General features: G+C 44.3%; 1 protein-coding gene across 1 annotated transcript in view; it reads right to left on the minus strand.

Moving 5' to 3' along the window:
- Positions 1 to 6557: 6557 nt before the first annotated feature.
- Positions 6558 to 19945, minus strand: part of ARHGAP26 (Rho GTPase activating protein 26) — a 343672-nt gene continuing 330284 nt past the window's right edge. The window contains exon 23 of the mRNA XM_014597613.3: positions 6558 to 18325. Coding sequence (XP_014453099.1) covers positions 18237 to 18325 — 89 coding nt within the window. The 3' untranslated portion in view covers positions 6558 to 18236. The remainder of the gene's footprint in view (positions 18326 to 19945) is intronic.

Genomic DNA, 19945 nt, shown 5'->3' on the forward strand with positions numbered 1-19945 from the left:
TTTCCCAGTAAAATGATCCCTCTTTCCCCTCCCCCCGCATAGCCACTTTGCATTCAAGTCTCCGGCCTGTCGCTAACATGTGCTGAATGCTGAGAGAAGTTAATCATACCAAAAAAGTGGATTAAAAATGGAGCAGAGCAAGTTGGAAATAGGAAAGGTGGCCTGTGCATTTAAAAAGCACGTGGTGTACCACACTGTGAAGGAAAAAATTGACATTTCTAGCATTGATCTAATTCATTTTTCAGTTGTCTGCTTTCTAAATTGTGGAGCCTATTTCAGTGCCCATTACTGCTTTTATTTTCTTGACACTTCTCCCCGATGGTAACTGGAGAACGCTTAGCAGGATATCGGATCGTTTTTTCAGTTTACAGATACTTGTTGAGTGTCCAGAGCAACATGCCTGGCTCAGATTTAATGTAAATAAAGCAGGCACCAAATTACTAGCACGAATACAACGATGCCAGTGCAAAGGTCTAGAAGGGAGAGCCGAACCCATGCCATATAATTCAGATGTGGAGCTGAAATGCTCTGGAGCTCAGACAGGCGCTTGGATTGTGGTCAGATTAGGCTCATTATAGAGGGAGGGGACACTGCATCAGTGAAGTCAGGGTGTGTGTTCTGCTTTGGATCGGTCTAAAGCGCGTGGTTTTTAGAATGAGGAATCGGGAACATACCCGTCTTTGATAGACGGTGAGTCTTCATTACATGTAAATGGTTTCGACTTTGGGTGAAACCGAAACTGGGCGCTGTGAAAGGCAAATGTGTAATGTTACTCTGAGATGTCCATATGCAAGGCTGGCTCCTTCTGAGAACAGATGGTCACCAACAATATCAGCAGTGACACCCCGAGCAAAATAGCAACAGGAAGACATTAAGGAGAGTTCGGATCATCTGAACCATTAGTGTGACGTGGGATATTGCCACAGTCACTAGTAGGTAGACCCTGGTACTTCATTAAGGACTTACTCCTTCCTGGTGCTGAGCACAGTCTGATGCAACACGTTCCAGTTCAAGCAGATCCGCTGTAACTCTGCGTCTGATCTGCAGCCCCGAGGAACCACAGGCATCCCTTTCACGTTGACATTAGATCAGAGTCACGGCACCGGTTTTGCTCTTCAAAATGAGATTGAGCAAATCCGGACTTCAGCGGGTTTCACTGATCTGAATCCTGCCCTGACGAGCTCATCTTCTCATTGCAGAGGCTGTTTAATTGGAGGGGATATGGCGATGTGGGGAGCTCTTATTGCCAGTCATGGGAAAGTTATGTGACAGAAACTCCAGTGGACCTCAAGCAGAGAACAAGTGTTCAGCCCCTACCTTTTCCTAGGGCAGGGAAATATAATTAAAGCCTGGCAGCAGAGATGGGTCCTCCCACCCCCACCTCAGTGCGTCAGTGAGTTTTAGAGCACAGGTGCTATTTTTCAAGCTACTTTTGTCTGAGGTTTAGAAGCAAGCATAAGCTTCATTAACTGAAGGGAGGATTTATAATAGGTAATCGCTAGGTGCTATCTTCTGAGCAATCAAACAGTTGTGCTAAATTACAAGCTGCTTTATCATTCTTGGTTTTCAAATAATCTGTTTGGCTCTCATGGAGCAGAATAAAAAAAAAAAGAAAAACCATGCCTTTTATTTTAAGGGGTCTCTATTCCTTATTCCCCAAATGTTAAAATAAGATTCTAATTAGCACAATGTACAAGCTATAATTGCTTTGAGTTTTTTTGGTTCATTAGAGTAATTAAAACACCATGCATTTTCTAATCAGAACCTGTCCCTTTAGGAATGGTTTGCTTTCGGCGCATGTGACTTTCCCTGATTTCACGGCAATTGGTTTAAATTGATACCATAGTGAACTGGCTGAGCTGTAACACACGCCGGCACACACAGGCTCTGTGCTAGGACTGTTCCTCGGCCTTCATCACCTTTTCTCTTACGTGACTTTGCCAAATATAGCAGATGCATAGAAAAATGGGGAATGGGAAAGCACCCTATGGTACAACTGTGGTGGGAGAGGGAGGAAAACTCCCTGGAGACCTTGGTCAAGCAAAATTTTAAAGAGGGATTTCTTATTAGGGTGGAAGGGTCTCTCTGCTGCTCTACCCACCACACACACATGGAGTCCTTGCATCTTCAAGCTGCATAAAAACACAGCCATGGCCTCTAAATTCTCCAAGGTATTCTACAGAGGAAAGATCCCATCGTGCCCTGCAGCAGTCGTGCCAGAAACTAGAACAGAGTCCAGCAGTTACCCTGAAATACTGACCCTTCGTTTTCTTTTTTTTTTTTAAATAGGCAAGCTATGGAAAGCCTTTCTGCTTTCTTACTCCCCTATTGCCACCTGTTGTCGGGTGCCCTGTGCTTGGCTGTGTCAACTTTCCTTATTTCTCCTTTGCCTACAGTTATTGCAAATCAAACAGCAGTTAAAAAAAAAGGCAGGCTAGACAGTCAGACTTTGGAATGGTTAATTTTAGTTACTATATTATCCTTGGAGGATCAGCAGGCTACAGCTCTCCTTCTGGCTTGTTAAGTCTGCCTAATGCTATGCCTCAGTCTGCGGAGAATCCGAGTGCCCCAGCAGGGGTGGGGCTACATCATCCCCAAACTATTCCAATGTACTGCATATTTCTTGGCAAGGCTCAGCTCTGGGCTGAGAACCGTGTTGGAAAAAACCCCAGCGTTCTACCTTCTTCAGGTTAAAATCAATCCAAATAATTAGGACTAATTTGCAATCCAAGCACAACACAGAGCGGACCTCACAAGTTATTACTCTACTGTGATAAGAGAACTACAAAAGCAATGGGCCTTCACCCGCTAAAATGCACCCTGGGATCAGGACACGTAGAGTCCATGTCCCGACATAGAAAACGAGGGTTGGAAGGGACCTCAGGAGGTCACATCTAGTCCAAACCCCTGCTCAAAGCAGGACTAGCCCCAACTAGATCATCCAGGCAGGGCTTTTTCTAGCTGGGTCTTAAAAACCTCTAAGGATAGAGATGCCACAACCTCTCTGGGTAACTTTTTCCAGTGCTTCACCTCCCTCCTTGTGATAAAGTTTTTCCTAATATCCACGTAAATCTCCCTTGCTGCAACTTGAAATTTGTATTGCTATTTTTTGCCACTGTGCACACCCCTGCACATGCCCTGCAGTGCGGGGCAAACTGCCCCACTTTGAGGAAACTGCTGTTTCTCTGCTTCTTCCATGCTGGAGGAGCTGGGGAACAACTGGAGGAGGAGAGACGCTCTAGCCAGCAGCCAGCACATCTACCTGGAGGACTGAGCCTCTGTCTGTTGGCGCATGCTGCTGGAGTGCGCGCCGCGCCACTTTTCTTTCATGGCAGTTTTTTTGATACTGGGATTCTTGGTATCAAATTAACAGCACAGCTAACAACAGTTACATGTACGCCATGTGTGGTTTGTGGTGCCTCAATCAGGTTTGAAGCACTGCAAACCGCATGTGCGCGCTTGTCTGGATGAGCCCAGAGTGATCACACTCCAGCAAAATGACTCTGGAACACAGCCAAATTAGCACAGCCATAATACTTGGATTATGCAAATCAGCGTAATCTGAATTTCCACGGTTCCCCTGGGGAAACAACAGATGGTTTGGCCACTGCTGCTCTCACTTTATCATGCTGCACCTTCCAGGACCTGATCAATACTGCATTGTAAGGATTCAGCTGGTTTGGAAAGGTCACAGCCTTTTCCTGCTTTGTATTTGATCTGGGGGGAGATGGGCAGGGGTGCATTTGTGGTTTTTGGATGAGTAATAATCAAAACCAAACCCAAATGTTGCTTTGACTTGAGTGCAGCATGGATCACATTGTGCTGATTTTAAAACATCCCTCTCAGTAACACCCCTACACACCTATGCAGCTGACGCACATAAATGTCAATAGGAAATGGCACGGACATCACAGCATAAGATGGGTTATATTTACCATGGTGTCTCAAGGACCAAATACACGTCTAACACTGGCTTCCTCCTGTCCAGTATGACTTTTTACCTCCAGACATAGTAAGGTCTCAGTTCAGGAAATCAGCAGTTGTAATTCCTAACCCCAGGCTACTGGAGATTTAGGTGCTGGGCTATTATGGCTTTCTCTGTTTCTGACTGTAAATATGAAGGGCTGTAAGAGGCACTGTGCACTGTTCCCCTGACTGCCAGCATTACACATATTTATATCATTTACTGTGTTTTAAAACTTGTGGGAAGTGATTTTGGAAAAAGGAAAGAAATTAAGTGTTCTAAAACCAATAATCTTTGTACAGTTGGACAAACTGAATATGTAATGCAGAGAGAAAGAGAGAGAGAGAGCATTCTGCCAAATGCCGTCACTTGTTAGGAATGATCTGACGAACTCCCACTCAGGAATTATGAGGTCATTCGTAACATGGGAGAATAAATCACTCAGTACCCGTACCCTACGTGCAACTTTCTCCATGCAGCCTCACCTTGAGACTTGTGAGGAGTGGAGTGGTAAATGGAAATAAAAAGCATAAGCTAAGTTTGCAAACTTGGTCCTTACAGATGAGACTTCACCAGAAGGCCTGCCCTCCAGGATTTCTGAGAATCTACCACTGCTCATGGTGTTAATGTTTCTTTTAATAACATGGCCACTTGGCTTAGAGTTTGCATATCACTTCGGGTGACTATCAGATAAACCCTTAAGAGAAATTGCATTATAACTACCAAGAACTACCAACAGTCTTCAGAGAATCAAACTTTGAAAGATCTTGTTCTGTGACAGGTCGCAAAAGCCCTATCAGTGCTAGTAAATGCTTTTAATCCATATTGAGCAATCCACATTTACCACTGGCTGTCAGCAAGTCATAGAGAAAAGAAACCTTTCATAGCCCAGCAAAGCAGGAAGGGACATCAAGAGATCTAGTCGAACCAGGGATCAAACCTGCAACCTTGGTGTTATTAGTGTCATGCTCCCACCATGCTAAACAGCCATTGTCTAAGGGTAGCCAACACTGTATGCCAGGGGAAGGGAGATTATTTTGGGCAGAGGGCTGCTTGCTGAGTTTTGGCAAGCCATCGAGGGCCACATGACAGGCAGCTCAGGGCAGATTAATATTAATTTTCTAAATTTTTTAGGGGCCCACGGGCCAGATAGAATGGCCTGGCGGGCTGCATCTGGCCCCCGGGCCGCATTTTGCCCACCCCTGCCATAGGCACTAATTCTCTCAACACAGATGACAAACAAACAGGTCACTTGTTCCTTCTTCCTGGTCTAGACTCCAGGGTTTTCCCCATTAAGAACCCATTTTCCTAGGAACTCTCCAGTCCACTTACCTGACTGTGATGTTCGAACAAGTGCAGGCAACTGCTGCTGCTAATTCCTTTCCACTTTCTCTTCGATTGTGCTTGTGTCTCCTGCCAGCAGCAGGAGTTGTAAGGGTGAAATGCTGTCGGGTCATGCTGTGCCTTGGCACCACAATGGGGCCCCAAACCCCAAGCCCCAAACAGACTCACCCCTTATACTTGGGGTGGGGGGACTTGTGTAGCCTGAGCCATGTGGAACTGGCACCTGACTTGCCACCCCATGGCCCAGGTCGGAGCCTACCACCCCTGCCCCCAAGGTGCAGACAACATCAACTGCCCCTGCTGGGCTAGACCAGAGATTCTCAGCCAGGGTGTCACACTACCCTTGAGACCCTTTCAAGGCTGCCGTGGGGTGCCACACAATTAGGCGTGCAAACATGATTCACAAGATAAATCCAGAGATTTCACATAGGAATCCACAGTGTTAAAAACATTCTGACCTGTTGTGAGCTTTCGGAGTTCTTTAAAAGAGAAAAATTGCTTTATCATTTGCAAAAAATGAGTGAAAGCAAAGGGCTGGCATTTTCTGAAGGTTGGCTTGAATTTACCAAAGTTGACAACCACTGGGCTACACCCTCCCTGGGAGCCAGTGGTGACATCAGGACTACCCCTCAGGCACAAACGTGTTGCCCACCTCCACTGAAACCCTCTGGAAGCCTCTGCCGAGTGTCAGGGCCTAGGGCTGAGCCCACTTGCAGCATGTTCAGCCTCCTCCCAGCCCTAAGTGCTGTAGGCCCCAGCAACAATCCTACAACTCCCTGTCCCTGATTCCCAGCCCTTCTGCACCTCCCTTCCTGTTTCTTCTGCCCACGAATTGATGAAAGCCAAGCACGAAGGGAGAGACAAGTATTTGCAAAGTTGAATCCTAGAAGCACTTTGCTGGAGAAACAGGAACCACACTGTGGGCAACCTCTGGCGCAGGCTGCAAGGCAAGGGTGGGCAACACAAGTCAGCCCTAAATATCAAGGCAGACACAGCTATTGGATGCTGTTTTTGTGCCAAGCAGAGTTTGTAAGATGAAACTGTGTGGCCCCTCAATGCTGGACAAACTGCTTCTACCCAGGAAAAAGAACTACATTTACCTGAACTGCTTCCAGGGCAAGAAACCTTCCTGGTCCCGAGTAGAAACACCAGTTAGGCTCTTACCTAGAAGCCTGCTTCTCATGAACTGTGTTCAAGCTGCACGGACAGACTTAAAGCATGCACAGTGAATTAAGATGTCACAGTCGGGTTCTTCTGGACTGTATATTTTATTACCAAAGTGCTATTCCAGGCTGAACATGATTTACTATGCACAATCACACAGAAGGCCTTGGAATCAGGAGTTTTGTGTTATTTCAAACACCAATCAAGATTACATCCAAAATGCAGTGATAAGAAACATCAATTAGGGTTTGATTCCATGATCTTTGCTGCATGGACCAGGAATGATACCATCCGGTATGAAAATTGGATGGTTTATGTGGCACTCAGCTGTGATTCCCTCTTGTTGATTAAAAAGCGACAATGCCAAACTTTGAATGATTACCCATCACGTCTTTCCTGAACCCAGAGGAATAGGTCTTCAGGGATATCAATATAGGAAGATGGTGAATGCTTGAAGGTGGAAAAGGACACAGAGGATCTGGCCTGGGGATATGCAAGGGAAGAGCATTAGGCTTAGTTTGCAAGAAAGTAAAGACTTTGCCAGAGCACGGCTTTTTTGCCTTTCCCGCAGCTTCAGTTATAAAAATGACTCAAGCCTTAAAACATGGGCATGTTTTCAATGGTCTTTCAAGTGGGAGACCGTACGGTGTCAGGCTGGGCTTGGATAAGGCTTATACCTCTGACTGGCTGTGTGGGCCTCATAGGCTCTGCATGAAAATTGCCGGGGGCTAAATTTCTGCTTTGAAGTAAATATAGCTTGGAAGTAAAGGTGGGGATGGAGAAGGAGAAAAAAGGAGGAACCCTCTTGATTTTCACATGCCAAAAGTAAAGTAATCAATTCCAAAGCTTTTCAAGCAAAGGCATATTACTAGCTGCACTCCCGCATTACTGTGCTAAAGGATACTTCTTCCAGATATCTTCAAATGGGCCGAGAGCCAGTCACTGTCCTACACTACTAGGAAGTAATGCTTGAGTTGGGGCTCAGTAGAGAACAGCATCAGGTAATGCAGATCACAGCTGGAGAAAAGGACCTGGTGTTAAGAGGGCAAAGCATTGAAGATGCAACAAAGCCAGGTTTTCTTCAGCTAGCTGCATGCTATTTCCTTCAGCCTTTGTGGCAATATTTGCAGTTCTCAACATTTTGCTGCTTAACTGAAATAATTATATGCTTTCATTGCTAATTGAACCCTTGTGGCTAATGCCTATAGCTTCTAATAGAAAATTAAAGAGAATGAGATCCTCTCTCTAGGACTTTTAAACTCCCAAAGGAATTCAATCAAAGGGATCGTATTGTCTATGAACCTGCACGGGTTGCAAAAGTAATTTCCATGCCCCCTGTTGGATTCACATTTATAAAATTCATGGCTTTTCCTAAAGAGAAGGGAAGTTCTGAGAAGGAAGATTTCCAGGTCTCTGACAAACTCTGATCACTAGGTGATTTTTACGTGGCAGTCAGAATCAATGGTAGTGAGAAAGGCATTGTACCCAGCATGCTTTCAGTACTTACAGCTTATGTCCTGGACACTGAAACAAGTAACCTCAAGCTACGGTGGGAACTTACTGCATGTCATGTATTCCAGAGCAACTGCCTTTGCATATTGTTTTACTGTGTGGTAAATGCAAGGTAGTTTAGGCCTCAATCAAAGCAGGGCAGACTACCTTCCATTTACTGACTAGTACATGTGTCCACAGTTAGCTCCTGCAAAGTGAATTTACATTGTAAATTCACACCCTGGCTTACCCTATGCTAATATGTGGAATGCCCATAACCTTAATCCTGCCTCTTGGGTCAAGACAACGTACAACTTACCATCCTCTGTAATTTTCTTATTATATATGAAGTAAGTCTGTTTGCTTTACTGGAATGCAATGGGTCACGTTTGGTTTGTACATAACTCCTTGAGCACCCATGAGCTAGAAATAAAGGGAGAGACTCTCAAAAGTGCTTGAGGGATCTAGAAGTACATGTCGTACTGAAAATCATTAGGATTGGTGCTCCAAAATCTGCTCCCAAACTTTACACAAAGTTCAACCTTTGACTATGCCAAGCATATAATGGCTATAAGGCCATACATATCTTTAATTATTTATCTCATCTTTCATTCCCCTCTTTTAAGCTGCCATTAAAGAAAACAAAATAAAAATCAGGATTTCTGATTGGAAAATTCTAGATCAAAATCCAGGCCAGAGTAAAGTAGAGAGCAGAGACTGAAATCAATATGACAACCCGTGGAGGCAAGAGCAGTTTGGGAGAGGGTTACATGGCTTACTCTGTCCTATGGTACTAACAGCTAGGCACCGTATGGTAGGGTTTGATCCCAAGAGGCAATGCAGACCTGCAACTCCTAATGATGTCAAGATCTGGCCCATCTTAAGAAAGGCCCACTGCGAGCCCTGCAGCTGATAAAGCTGGGTGGAGGGAGAGGAAATGTCACCATGCTTGTGTTAAAAGGTCCTTGTATGCGAACCTTGCTGAGAAAATTTAAGACCACGAGAGATGCAGTGGAGCAGGTGTTTGATATGCCTTAGCCATTGCATGACACTTCAAAGTTTGTGCTCTGATTACCCGAGATGAGCATGCCCCACTGTGGTTATCACCATTAATGCCTTCTGAATTTTAAATATGGCTCTCTAAGAAGTAACAGAGCATACATCTGAGCCAAGTAGTTCTGTGGAACACAATGGAGACGCTGACTTAGCTACCGAGGGCCCCTCTACACGTTCAGGTAAAGGCATGATAGGATCTGATACGCAAGCCATACAATCACGCTTCCTGCCATGATGCACATGCATGGTAGGAGGCATGATTGTGGGATTCAGCATCAGACGCTATCACACCTTATAGCTAGTGCAGGGGGAACCCGGGATCATGACCCCAGGCTCCCCCTGCACCAGCCCCTACTGCTGCAAGTCCTGCAGCTGACAGGACTCGCAGCAGCAGCAGCGTTTCCTGCACTGTCCCCATGAATGAGGCTCATCAGCTGGGGACTGGCAGTGGGTTGCGCACCCTCAGATGATGGGGCTCCCAGCCACAGGGAAGCACCTGGCCACACATGCAATTAATGGTGTGATAAGAACAAGTGACATTTATTACACATTTTTTGTGGAATAACTTTGTATTTTATTGCTTGCATTATCACATCATTGGCTGGTTGAATGTATAGTTGGGTAACAACTTAAGGAGTCATTAACCGTAAGTGAAATGTGTAGATGGTGCCTGAGACAGAGAGTGCAGCATATTTTACAGTGTTCTTTCTATGGGGACCTCAAAGGGGAGTTTCCAGTGCCAGTTTCTAGTCCATCTCTCTGCCAATAAATAAACTCAGCAGCACCGAGCAGGACAGCATGGAAACACAAAATAATGCTGCCTGCCACTTCTTGCATATTGTTATTCAAACCAAGAGAGAACGTGTTTGCTAAAGGGGATGCCTTCAGAGCTACAGACCTGGAAACACCTCTGCATCTGGCTGGTAGTGCTTACAGTAAAAAGTTACACCTCAGTCTCACGCAGTTTTACACAGATATATTACATCTGAAGTTTAAAGCAGTGAATTATTTATGGGCTAATACTTTTCATGGAAGAGCCATTTTTAAGGGCTTTGTTAATATTTATTACATTATGCAGCATTTACAACAGGCTTGAAAATAATCTGCAATAATGTATTAAATATGCACATCGCTTTAACACTCTCCATATTGCAGGAAATTCTTTTAAGCAGCTTTGCGCAATATTCTGTGTTAAACATTCATAACTAAGGCATTATGGAACATTTTTCATAAGTTATTAAAAGTAAATTGTAAATATTTGCTATAAATATTAATAAAGTTTTTTTAAATGGTATTTTTATGGTACTTCAATATTTGTATCTTCTCTTAATATTCCCCACTCTTTTTTGCTATAATGGCTCAATGACTCAAAGCTATTAAAGGAAAACTGCTGTGAACAGTTACAGCTTAGGCTGCTATTTATGCCTTAAAATTCAAGCAAAACTTCCACAGAACAAGGCAATTAAGAGAATCGGAGGGGGCCTTTGATAAATATTTGAAATCTTTGATAAATATTTAGGACCAGATTGTCTCTCATATTGAGCAGAACCTTACTCCAATAGGGCCAGTGACTTGAATAGGGCTCTCTACACAGTAAGGCATTTCACAGCCTAAAATCCCAGTATCTGGACTTCCCTTATGAAGAGTTGGCTGCCTAACTCCCTTATGACCTGTTCTCAATCAAATCTCGATGAAATCCGTATCCAAATTTAATACCCAATCCAAATCCTACTGGCTTGAATGGATCCAAAGATCAGGTCCATTGGCTGCTTGGAGAATCCCAGCCTTACTTATTTAGTATAAACCAAAGTAATTTTGAGGCCTTTCTGTCTATCACCCTACTAAATACTATCTGTGCTGTAGTAGATATTAGGGGTGAAACCAGAGCCCAACAAAAGCTTGGCATTGCCTTCAAAGGAAGCAGAGTTTCACGCTAGGACCTGACTTAGATCTTGTCTCAACAGGTATTATCACAATATGTGTTTTTGCCAAAATGGTAAAACTCCTACTAAATAAAGCATAGAATTTACTTACCAGTGACTCTGAAAGTCACTGCTTTCTCAATGGCTTTTGAGTAACGTGTTTAATGTTGTGGTAACTATCTGCAACATCTGTCTAGTACAGGGGTATTCAACCACCAGCCCAGCAGGCCAAATCCAGCCTGAGGAGTCATGGCATCTGGCCCATGGGGCTCCCCACAGGTCAGGAAATTTGGCGGTGGGGAAGCAGAGGCAATTAACACTGTCACCCTCTCCTGCTGCCAAATTCCCAAGCCCCGTGCAGCAGGTTGGAGCTGGGCCATACCCATCCCCCCTGCACAGGCAAATAAGGGGCAGGCCACAACCATTTCCCTCCACACAGCCAGACTGGGACTGGGCCATGCCTCCTTTCCTCCGCCTCCCCCTACCCGGTGCCCTGGAAACTGGCCATCCAACCCACTGGGCAAAAAGATTGAGCACCACTGATCTGGTTTAAAAAAAAACAACACTATATTGGTGAGGGTTAAGTAATGCAAAATTTTGAAAATGGAAAAAAAGATTAAACCAGTTTCTGAACCAACTAAAAACAGAGAAGACAGAGAGAAATCAAATAGTCTAAGTTAAAAAAAAAATCTGCCATTTCCTTCCAGGACAGCAACTTCCATTAAAGTGCTTTTCTTTGCAGTTATGCATGGGTGCCATTTTCATAAGCACCTCAGTGACTTATAAGGCTAAGTCCCATTTTCAAAAATACCTTAGGAACTTAAGGGATGGACTATATGCAAGTTTTCCAGGTATTGCTATACTGGCTATTCCCAAGTGTATACTTATACAGCAGAAATGTGTATTTGCTGATATAGCTTACACCAATTTGGTAAGTGAATTAAGCAGTACTAGCAGAAGCACATTTCTGCTGTTATAACTGCATCTACAATTGGGCTTTCTGCCAGCATACAGATATGATAAATTCACCTCACCACCAATATGGGGGCAAAATATTTGAGTGCAGATATTAGCATTTTCTCACTTAAAGGCAAGAAAATGTAGGTGCCTAAGAGTATGCCTATGCAGATTTTTCAAGCCAACCCTAAAATTTGCTTCTAACCAGTTCAGGCCAAGTGAGCTATCCTTCCCCATCTTTATCCTCCCTTTTAGCCCACATCAGATCTGTCCACATTGTGCTTGTTCCTCAAATGTAGCCCTTTTTGAAATCAGTTGACTGTGGACAACTTTTCTCTCTTTCCAGCCTTAGCTCTAGTGATGTGCAGTTGAGACAGGAGGTGGGCTGCAGAAGGGCGGGAAGTCAGCAAAAGGAAATTGTGGGATTTCTATTTGTGGACTTCCTGTGCCCTAGGTCTGCATTGTGCTAAGCTTTAACCATGCTGCAGAGAGAGAGGACGGAGACAGGGAGTGGGTGCGACTTCATACCCTGAAGTTCACCAGGGCTGCTGGGGGCCAGGCTGGACTATCTTCAGGGGCTGAGAGTGGGGGTTTACAGATTGGTTTGGGCAGACAGGTGGTTAAATATCAGTGTAGACATGCCCTTCGGGCCAGTCACTTTTGGAAATACCACTGATACCCAGATTTTTAAAGTTACAGAGGGTAGTAGCTTTCTCTATCGCACATGAAGGGACATGCAGTTACCCAAAGGTAGTTGTGAATGAGTGGCTCTGGAACGGGAAGCCTACTCATGTAATTAGATTACATGTCTGTAATTACTGGAACAGGGAACCCTCACCCTAAATAGGCTTGCCCTCAGGTTGCAGGGGCAGTGGACCCCTGATCATGGAGAGGGCAGGATGGTTTGTGCTGGCAGGGGAGAAGGCCTGAATGAACACTGTGAATAGCCCCAGAAGAGCAGTGAGTTTCATTGCTGTTTTCCCTTTTTGTTTCTGGGTGGTTTAAGCAGCAGGCTTGTGGGGTAAAGCCAGGAGTATAGACTGTGTTCACTGCCCCAAAGCAAGAGAGGAACCTTCAGCTTGGATTTTTCCTCTTTGTTTTGTAATGGGAGACTGGAGGACTGAAAGCAACTGTGAAGGGAGGAGGAGGTCACTGTGCAGGTGCCTTAAAGTGCCCTGCATGTTGTCACACCTTGAAAGCAAGGGGTCACAGCCTGAGAGAGAGAAAGAGGGGTTTTAACCCCTTTCAGGCAGGCAGAACCAGGAGGGCCAGAGCCCTACTTGGAGTCTAATCCCCAGCTGTGCTGCTGCTATCAGAGATCTGAGGCCAGACTGAGTAGGCCCAGGGCTGATGGGGAGAGCTACAACAAATCAGGCCCTGGCTGAAAGAATCAGGGCCTGGACAAGTGCAAAAAGGGGGAAGCCAAGTGGCCCAAAGAAACTCCCACTCTCTCTAAGCCTTCAGATGCTTCCTGCTTAATTGATTCCATCAAGGCATGGCAGGCAAGACAGAAGGTGGCAGATCAGAGGAGCTAGGAAGCAGGGGGATGGTGCACACTAGCTGGCTGTTGGGAGCACACAACCCACCCCACTGCAGGACTAGACCTGCCACATGAGATTATCCATTCTCTTGCAACACAGTTTTCCTTCAAAAGCTAAAACAAAAATATGTTGCCAGAGATAAGTCCCATTCTGAAATTGCACAGACCCTTCAACTCCAAGGAGTGTCATATGGATGTAGGGAAATACACAGAATCTGCCAGTCATGATAGGCCAGTTGGCTAGGTTTCTTCTCCAGGACTTTTCAGGTCCTGGAAATAGTCTAATCATCAGGTTAATTTATCCTGCAAATCTTCTTTTGTCTTAGCAGTGAGGAGGGTAAGCATACTCTTAGTCTAACTACCACAAATATCAGTGACCACTTTGACTTATGCACACGTATCAAACAAGAAAAACGAATGTGCCTTTTGAGGGCTTGCTGAATCCAGTTCTGCACAAACGGGTATATTTTTAAAAAACAGTTCCTTAATGTTTCAGTCACACGACACCAATGCCCTTTAATGAGATCTCTGAACAGGCTCATTAAAAGAACTGATCTCAAAAGGAGGTTACAAAGAATCTGTTTGCTTTTAAAATCACGTGTCATTGGAACAACACTTTTCTGAAGACTGTCCGGGGAAGTGGCTGGATTCTCATTTTGCATTTTAAAAACCTTCTAATATTTTCAAGTTAAAGTAATGTGGATGAACATGCCAGCCTTTCTCTCATGATCCTAGTTGGTGGGTTGGACCCACACAAGAAAGAAAAGACTCACCCCTCCAACATGAAGCACAGACCACAAAACTCAAACACTGATTGTGTACAGGGGACAAAATAACAAACACGTCAGGCTGATGGGCAGAGAGGATGATGCCCTCTCTCCATCCATGGAGCAAGTTCAGCAGACAATGACAGTAAAAATTTCACCGCCCTCCTCAGGGGGAGTCCCGCCTTTGACCTGAGAGGTTAGATCCCTTTCCATTGCTTAGTCAAATCTTTGGATTTCATTGTCGACACTGTCAACATAAGGGTTAGTAAGGGCTCATTGTCATGGTGACACCTGTGGGACACTGGTCCATGGGAACATGGATGCAGACCAAGCAAACTGTTTCATATAGCCCAACAAATGCTAAAACGTGTCAGGTACTAAAATGCCAGGGTGAACTTAAAGCAGACAAGATTCTTTGGGTCGATGCGATACCTTTTATCACACAAGTACCGTTCTTCAGGCATAGGGAGACTCTGCTGTTGTGAACTTTAAAGGGTGAACTTAGAGTGGTGCAATGGGGAAACACCCTCTTCTCTACCCCATTAAGAACTTCCTCCAAACTATTCAATCCTGAGCATTTGATTATTCTGCAAGCCAGAAAGTAGAGCAGAACAGAGGAGGCAGTCAGATACCTTTTGGGCACTTATATGCAGGGAGCCTGCTCTGCTTTTAAAATAAAAAAATCCAGGGTGTGGAAGCAGACTCAATTAATCACATCTGCTGGAGCACGTAAATTGATGCACTCTGGCAGCCTTGTGTGTCATGTGTATCAGTAGCACAGCGTGTCTCCGCGTGGAGAAAATGGCGATGTGCTCTCAAATAAAATATATTTGATATGCTTTAGTTCAAAGCGCCCTGCTGCCATTTTCTTAGCGTGGGGATGCACTGTGCTGTTGATACACGACGCGCAGGTGCTTTTAATTAAAAGTGCCTGACGCCATGTTGAGAGCACATGTAGAAATGCCCTTCCCATCTTCATCATTCCTGTCCATAGTAGGAACAATCTCCGCATGATCCCCCAATTCACCCCACATCCATGTGTCTCATTATGTCATTCACAGGTATGTCACTAAAGTCTACCTGGGAGAGTCAAGAATCTACAAGTTAATCAGTGAATGGTGAGAGACAAGTTTACTGAAGTGACTTTCAAACAAAATAGATCTGGCCAGAAACTTTGTGAGAGTGTGTTTTTGACTAACTAGGCCACAAATCTACCCCTTTCTCCTCTTTGTGGGCTTCAGGCAGTAAGTTTTTCATCCTTGACATTCTGTTATTCATCTTCAATAACTTCTAGCCTTTTAATTATTTTTCATAGTTTCATAGTTGATAGGGTCAGAAGGGACTTGAGCAGATGATCAAGTCCCACCCCCTGCCATGGCAGGAAAAAGTACTGGGGTCAAATGACCCCAGCAAGGTGTTCGTCTAACCTCCTCTTAAAGACCCCCAGGGTAGGAGCCAGCACCACTTCTCTTGGAAGTTGGTTCCAGGTCCTAGCCGCCCTGACCGTGAAGTAGTGCCTCCTGATGTCCAGTCTAAATCTACCCTCTGCCAGCTTGTGACCGCTATTTCTAGTCACTCCTGGTAGTGCTCGGGGGAACAGGGACTCCCCCAATGCCTGCTGGTCCCCCTTGACTAGTTTGTAACAGGCCACTAGATCCCCCCTCAGCCTTCAGCCTTTTGTTGCCAGGAAGCTAAGATTTGGGGTTTCCCCTATCTCTGTCTATCTGGAAATAAGGAAGGCTCTTAGCTGGTTCCACTTCATTAATGAAACTCCAAAAAGGCATGAGTGTGTGTGTGCGCGCACTTATAAATGCATATATCTGTGTATTTAAGATGGCAGGGGACGAGCATGTCTTTTCAAAACAAATTATATAATTAATTGCAGTACAATTTCTAATAAGACCCTTCAAACAAAAGCAAAAAGTAAAGAGCTGTGTCCCTCACCAAAAGTCTGTTACCTTGGAAGATGAATACTAGCTCAGTAAGCATTAGAGTTTGGGAAAAAAGTACTTCTTCCTCTTTTTTTTTCCAGTACAAAAGTCCAGGAAGTATAATTAACGTATATGAAAATAAGAAGTGAGCAAACGCTCGATCCAGCTGTCTGGCAGGGTCAGTGACAGAACGGAGGGAAGGAGGGAGGGAGGAAAAGGTCAACTAGTTTAAAAGTTTGCATGTGTCAGTCTGTGTGACTTTCCCTTTAAACTGGTTTCAAATGTCCTTTGAACACCTAACTCATTACAGCTCTGCTAAAAATATCAAATATAGAACTTTCCCTTGCAATATTTCATGTTATCCTATTTACATGTTAATATTTTTGCAAAAAAATAAACAATGACACTTACACTGAATCAACCACTCAGCCTCTTTAAAAATAATTAAAAAAAATTAGAAAAGAAAGAAAACAAGTTCATCCCATAAATCCCACTTGTGTGCGATAATATGATGGCTAGACAATTCTTTCTGCCAAGACACCACATTTTCTTTCATTATTTTCTAGTACAAAATGTAAGCACTTTAGTACTTGACATGATATCTGTAAAGTTTGGCTTTGCAATCATACAGTTTTCTTCTTCTTTTTTAAGTAATTTGGAGCTGAGTTAAGGACTATGCAAAACAATTTATCCCAGAACAAGTAATGGAGAGGAGAGGCAGCAAAGCTTCAGAACTTTGTAATGAAAGGGGGAAAATATCAGAAAAACTAATCCTTTGTTTTCTTTCAACTTAAGCTGGCTACATGAACAACAAATGCTTATGTGGGTACAAAGGAATTTACCTTGCATAATCAGCACTGCACAGACTTGGCATAGACAGACTATACACCAGGCTGCAAGCAAAAAGGTCATCTATAAAGCTATGTAAGTGAGTGGCAAATGTAACTCGAAAATTACATAAGAGCGGCCTGGGCATTCAGTAAACTTGGGTCCTTTTTTTCCAGTGAGCGCTGGTAAGTGATGATGCGAAACAGCAAGTCACACAAAAGAAGTGGTATTTATCAGGAGCTGCATCTTGCCCTCCAGGAAGGAAATGCCGGTTGCACAGATCACAGATGTTTACCCTGCATAAATCTAAAAAAGTTGAGAGATTTGGTCCAAAATATTCTCTCGTCTGTTTGTGCTGATGTCCACAAGAGATCTGATGATTCACAGCTGTTATTGTGCTCACTCTCCAGAGATCATTCAACCCTTTCCCGCCCCCCCCCCCCCTTGTTTTAATGGCATTTTAAAATGATGTTCTCCGTTTTGGAGCACGTTGGGTAGCTGTTGTTATCAGGGTACTGCCGCTGTCCGTGCGTTGAATTTGGGACAGAATCCTGTAAAGGATGGCTGAGTGTCACGCAAACTGCTGCTGCAGAAACAGAGGTCTGACGTACATAGACAGTCCCTTAACCTCTCTCCTGCCACAGCTAAATGAAAGAGAGATTGCTTTCCTGTTCGCACATACAAAATGAGGCTTGGCTGATTTAACAACACGGAAGACTTTGTGAGCAAGCAAAGGCGATGGCCTCTGCTCCATATTATCTCCTTCCCCTGACATAAGGTGGTGACTTAGGGTCCAATCTTGTACCCCCATAATTTGTACTAATTACGTAGGCAGTCCCCAATTAAATTAATACTGAAGTCCATGGGGCCACTCCTGCTAGAAAAGGGTTTGTAGGACTGGCCCTGCAATGGGTATTTAAGTTCCTTTTCAGATGTCGTATTTTGCCTTACCTTTTCATTAACCTAAAGGCTCAAAAACTGTGACAGAACAAGTCACAAGAATCACAGGATTTGTGCAAGAAGTTGAAAGAGTTGAATGATCTCCCCAGAAGCTTCTGACCACCTCTTCTGCAGTGCCTTTGCATGCACCACAATGGATCACCGAAGGAGATGTGTACATTATTATTCATATAAACATTCATTTCAATAGGTATTTGCGAGTCTTTCACCTTGCATTGCACAGTGGCAAAGAGCAAATGATCTACAACACTCTAATCAGCAGTTGTCATGGATACCATGTAAAGCTCAGCAGTGTTGCTTATGTGCCCAAAGTTATAGGAACTCCACGTAGTTTTCAGGGATTAGTCCTGTCTTCCCGTTCAGGGTTCCTTCCAACCAGCCAGGCTCCTGAGATGGATGAACTGAGGAGAGACAGAAGGATATCAGTGGCATTTTCTAGTGGAAAGAAATCAGGCCCTGTGCAGCCACAACAGATGCTCACTAAGTTTTGGGGCTCTTGCAGCAAACACCAAAGGTAAGCATGGGCTTCTCCCGCATGAAGGAGACGGTAGCCTTATTTGTTCATGCTGCATTGTCCCTCACTAGGATAATGATGGGGATGAGGTATCTCCTGCCATTTCTCTATAGATGAGTTTCACGTCTTCTCTCATCCCCAAGAGAAATGCAACTGTCTACTGCAGATGTCAGAAGCTTGGACTCAAATTCATGCCAGTGAAGACCACTGGCTTCACATCTGTTACCCCAGGGGGTAGCTTGGGTCCTGATACCCAAGACGTGTTGCTCCTTGTTCTCTGTCTCCATGGTCTGTTATTTCTGTGAGAAATGTGAATATGTTGAATGTACATGTGTGAATCTAAGGTTACTTTGTTGAATCTGCTAAGGGCAATAAATGCATAGTTTTATTTCATGTTTACAATAAATGCCATGCTTGTCAGTCTGGTAACACTCTCTCCCACCCCGTGTTGGGAGTCATTTATTTCTGAATATCTGTGGACAACATAATAGTTTCCTCCATTCCCTTTGTGTATCCCTAATATCTAAACCCCTTCTTGTTTCCTCCCTGCTCTCAAGATCCGGAGGGGATGTGATGCCTTTCTTTTGTCCTTCAGATGGTATAAGCAGGGTTTGAATTACACTTTGACTCTTGGGGGGGGGGGGTCTGCAAAAAAATTAAACTGGTTCATTGATTAACGAGTCCACCTAAGTGAAGGAGTAATCCGATTGGAGACCCCGCCAGGTTATGATGTTCAAATCTTACGGGCTCTCATCTCCTATGAGGGGGCTCAGCCCCACTCCCCACCACCCCAAGCTTCCCCTTACTTCACACCCTGGGTGTAAGCACAGAAAAACCCTTCTGCCTCTCCTTTTCTTTGGATACTAAGGTCTAAACCCATTTCCCTCCCTCCTTCCCGTATTCAAGCACTTCCATCCCATCTGCTCTCTTCCCTTCAGCTCTGTATCTTAAAACTTCTTTCCCTGGATCCTCTTCTCAAATCCCAAGGTCTGGAACACTTCTCAGTGCCCCTCTCTGAGCTCTGCTTTGCTTCACTTTGTGTGAGAGTCTTTAACCCTGGAGCAAAGAAGTTATATTCTTGTTTGCAGAAGCCATTGTGATGCCGAGAGGATTATATAAACCTAGTCATAGGCCCAGGCCAGCAGGAGGAAGAAGGAAGGAAGGAAGAATTATGAAGGAGCCATTGCTGTGTGTGTGCTGATAATATAAAAGGCAATCTCCGGAGAGAACAAGGCCTTGCTTTCTTATTTTTTTTTTTTTAAATTAGGGAAACTAATTTTCTAGGGAGGTTGGGACAATTAAAGCTCTTTCCCTCTCTCTCTGCCCTGCTCATTAACACAACTTCCTATGCTTGCTTTTGGAAAGCATTTCCCCCACAAAGTTTTGTAATGACTATAGTAGACTCAGAGACAAATTGAGCTGAGCACTCAGGTAAACAGCAGCTTGCCAAATAATGACTGGTGTGTACACACGGGAGCGAGGGTGGGGTCGCAGAGAGGAAAATTAC

The sequence above is a fragment of the Alligator mississippiensis genome, chromosome 9 (genome assembly GCF_030867095.1).
Source record: "Alligator mississippiensis isolate rAllMis1 chromosome 9, rAllMis1, whole genome shotgun sequence".
Lineage (NCBI taxonomy): Eukaryota > Metazoa > Chordata > Crocodylia > Alligatoridae > Alligator > Alligator mississippiensis.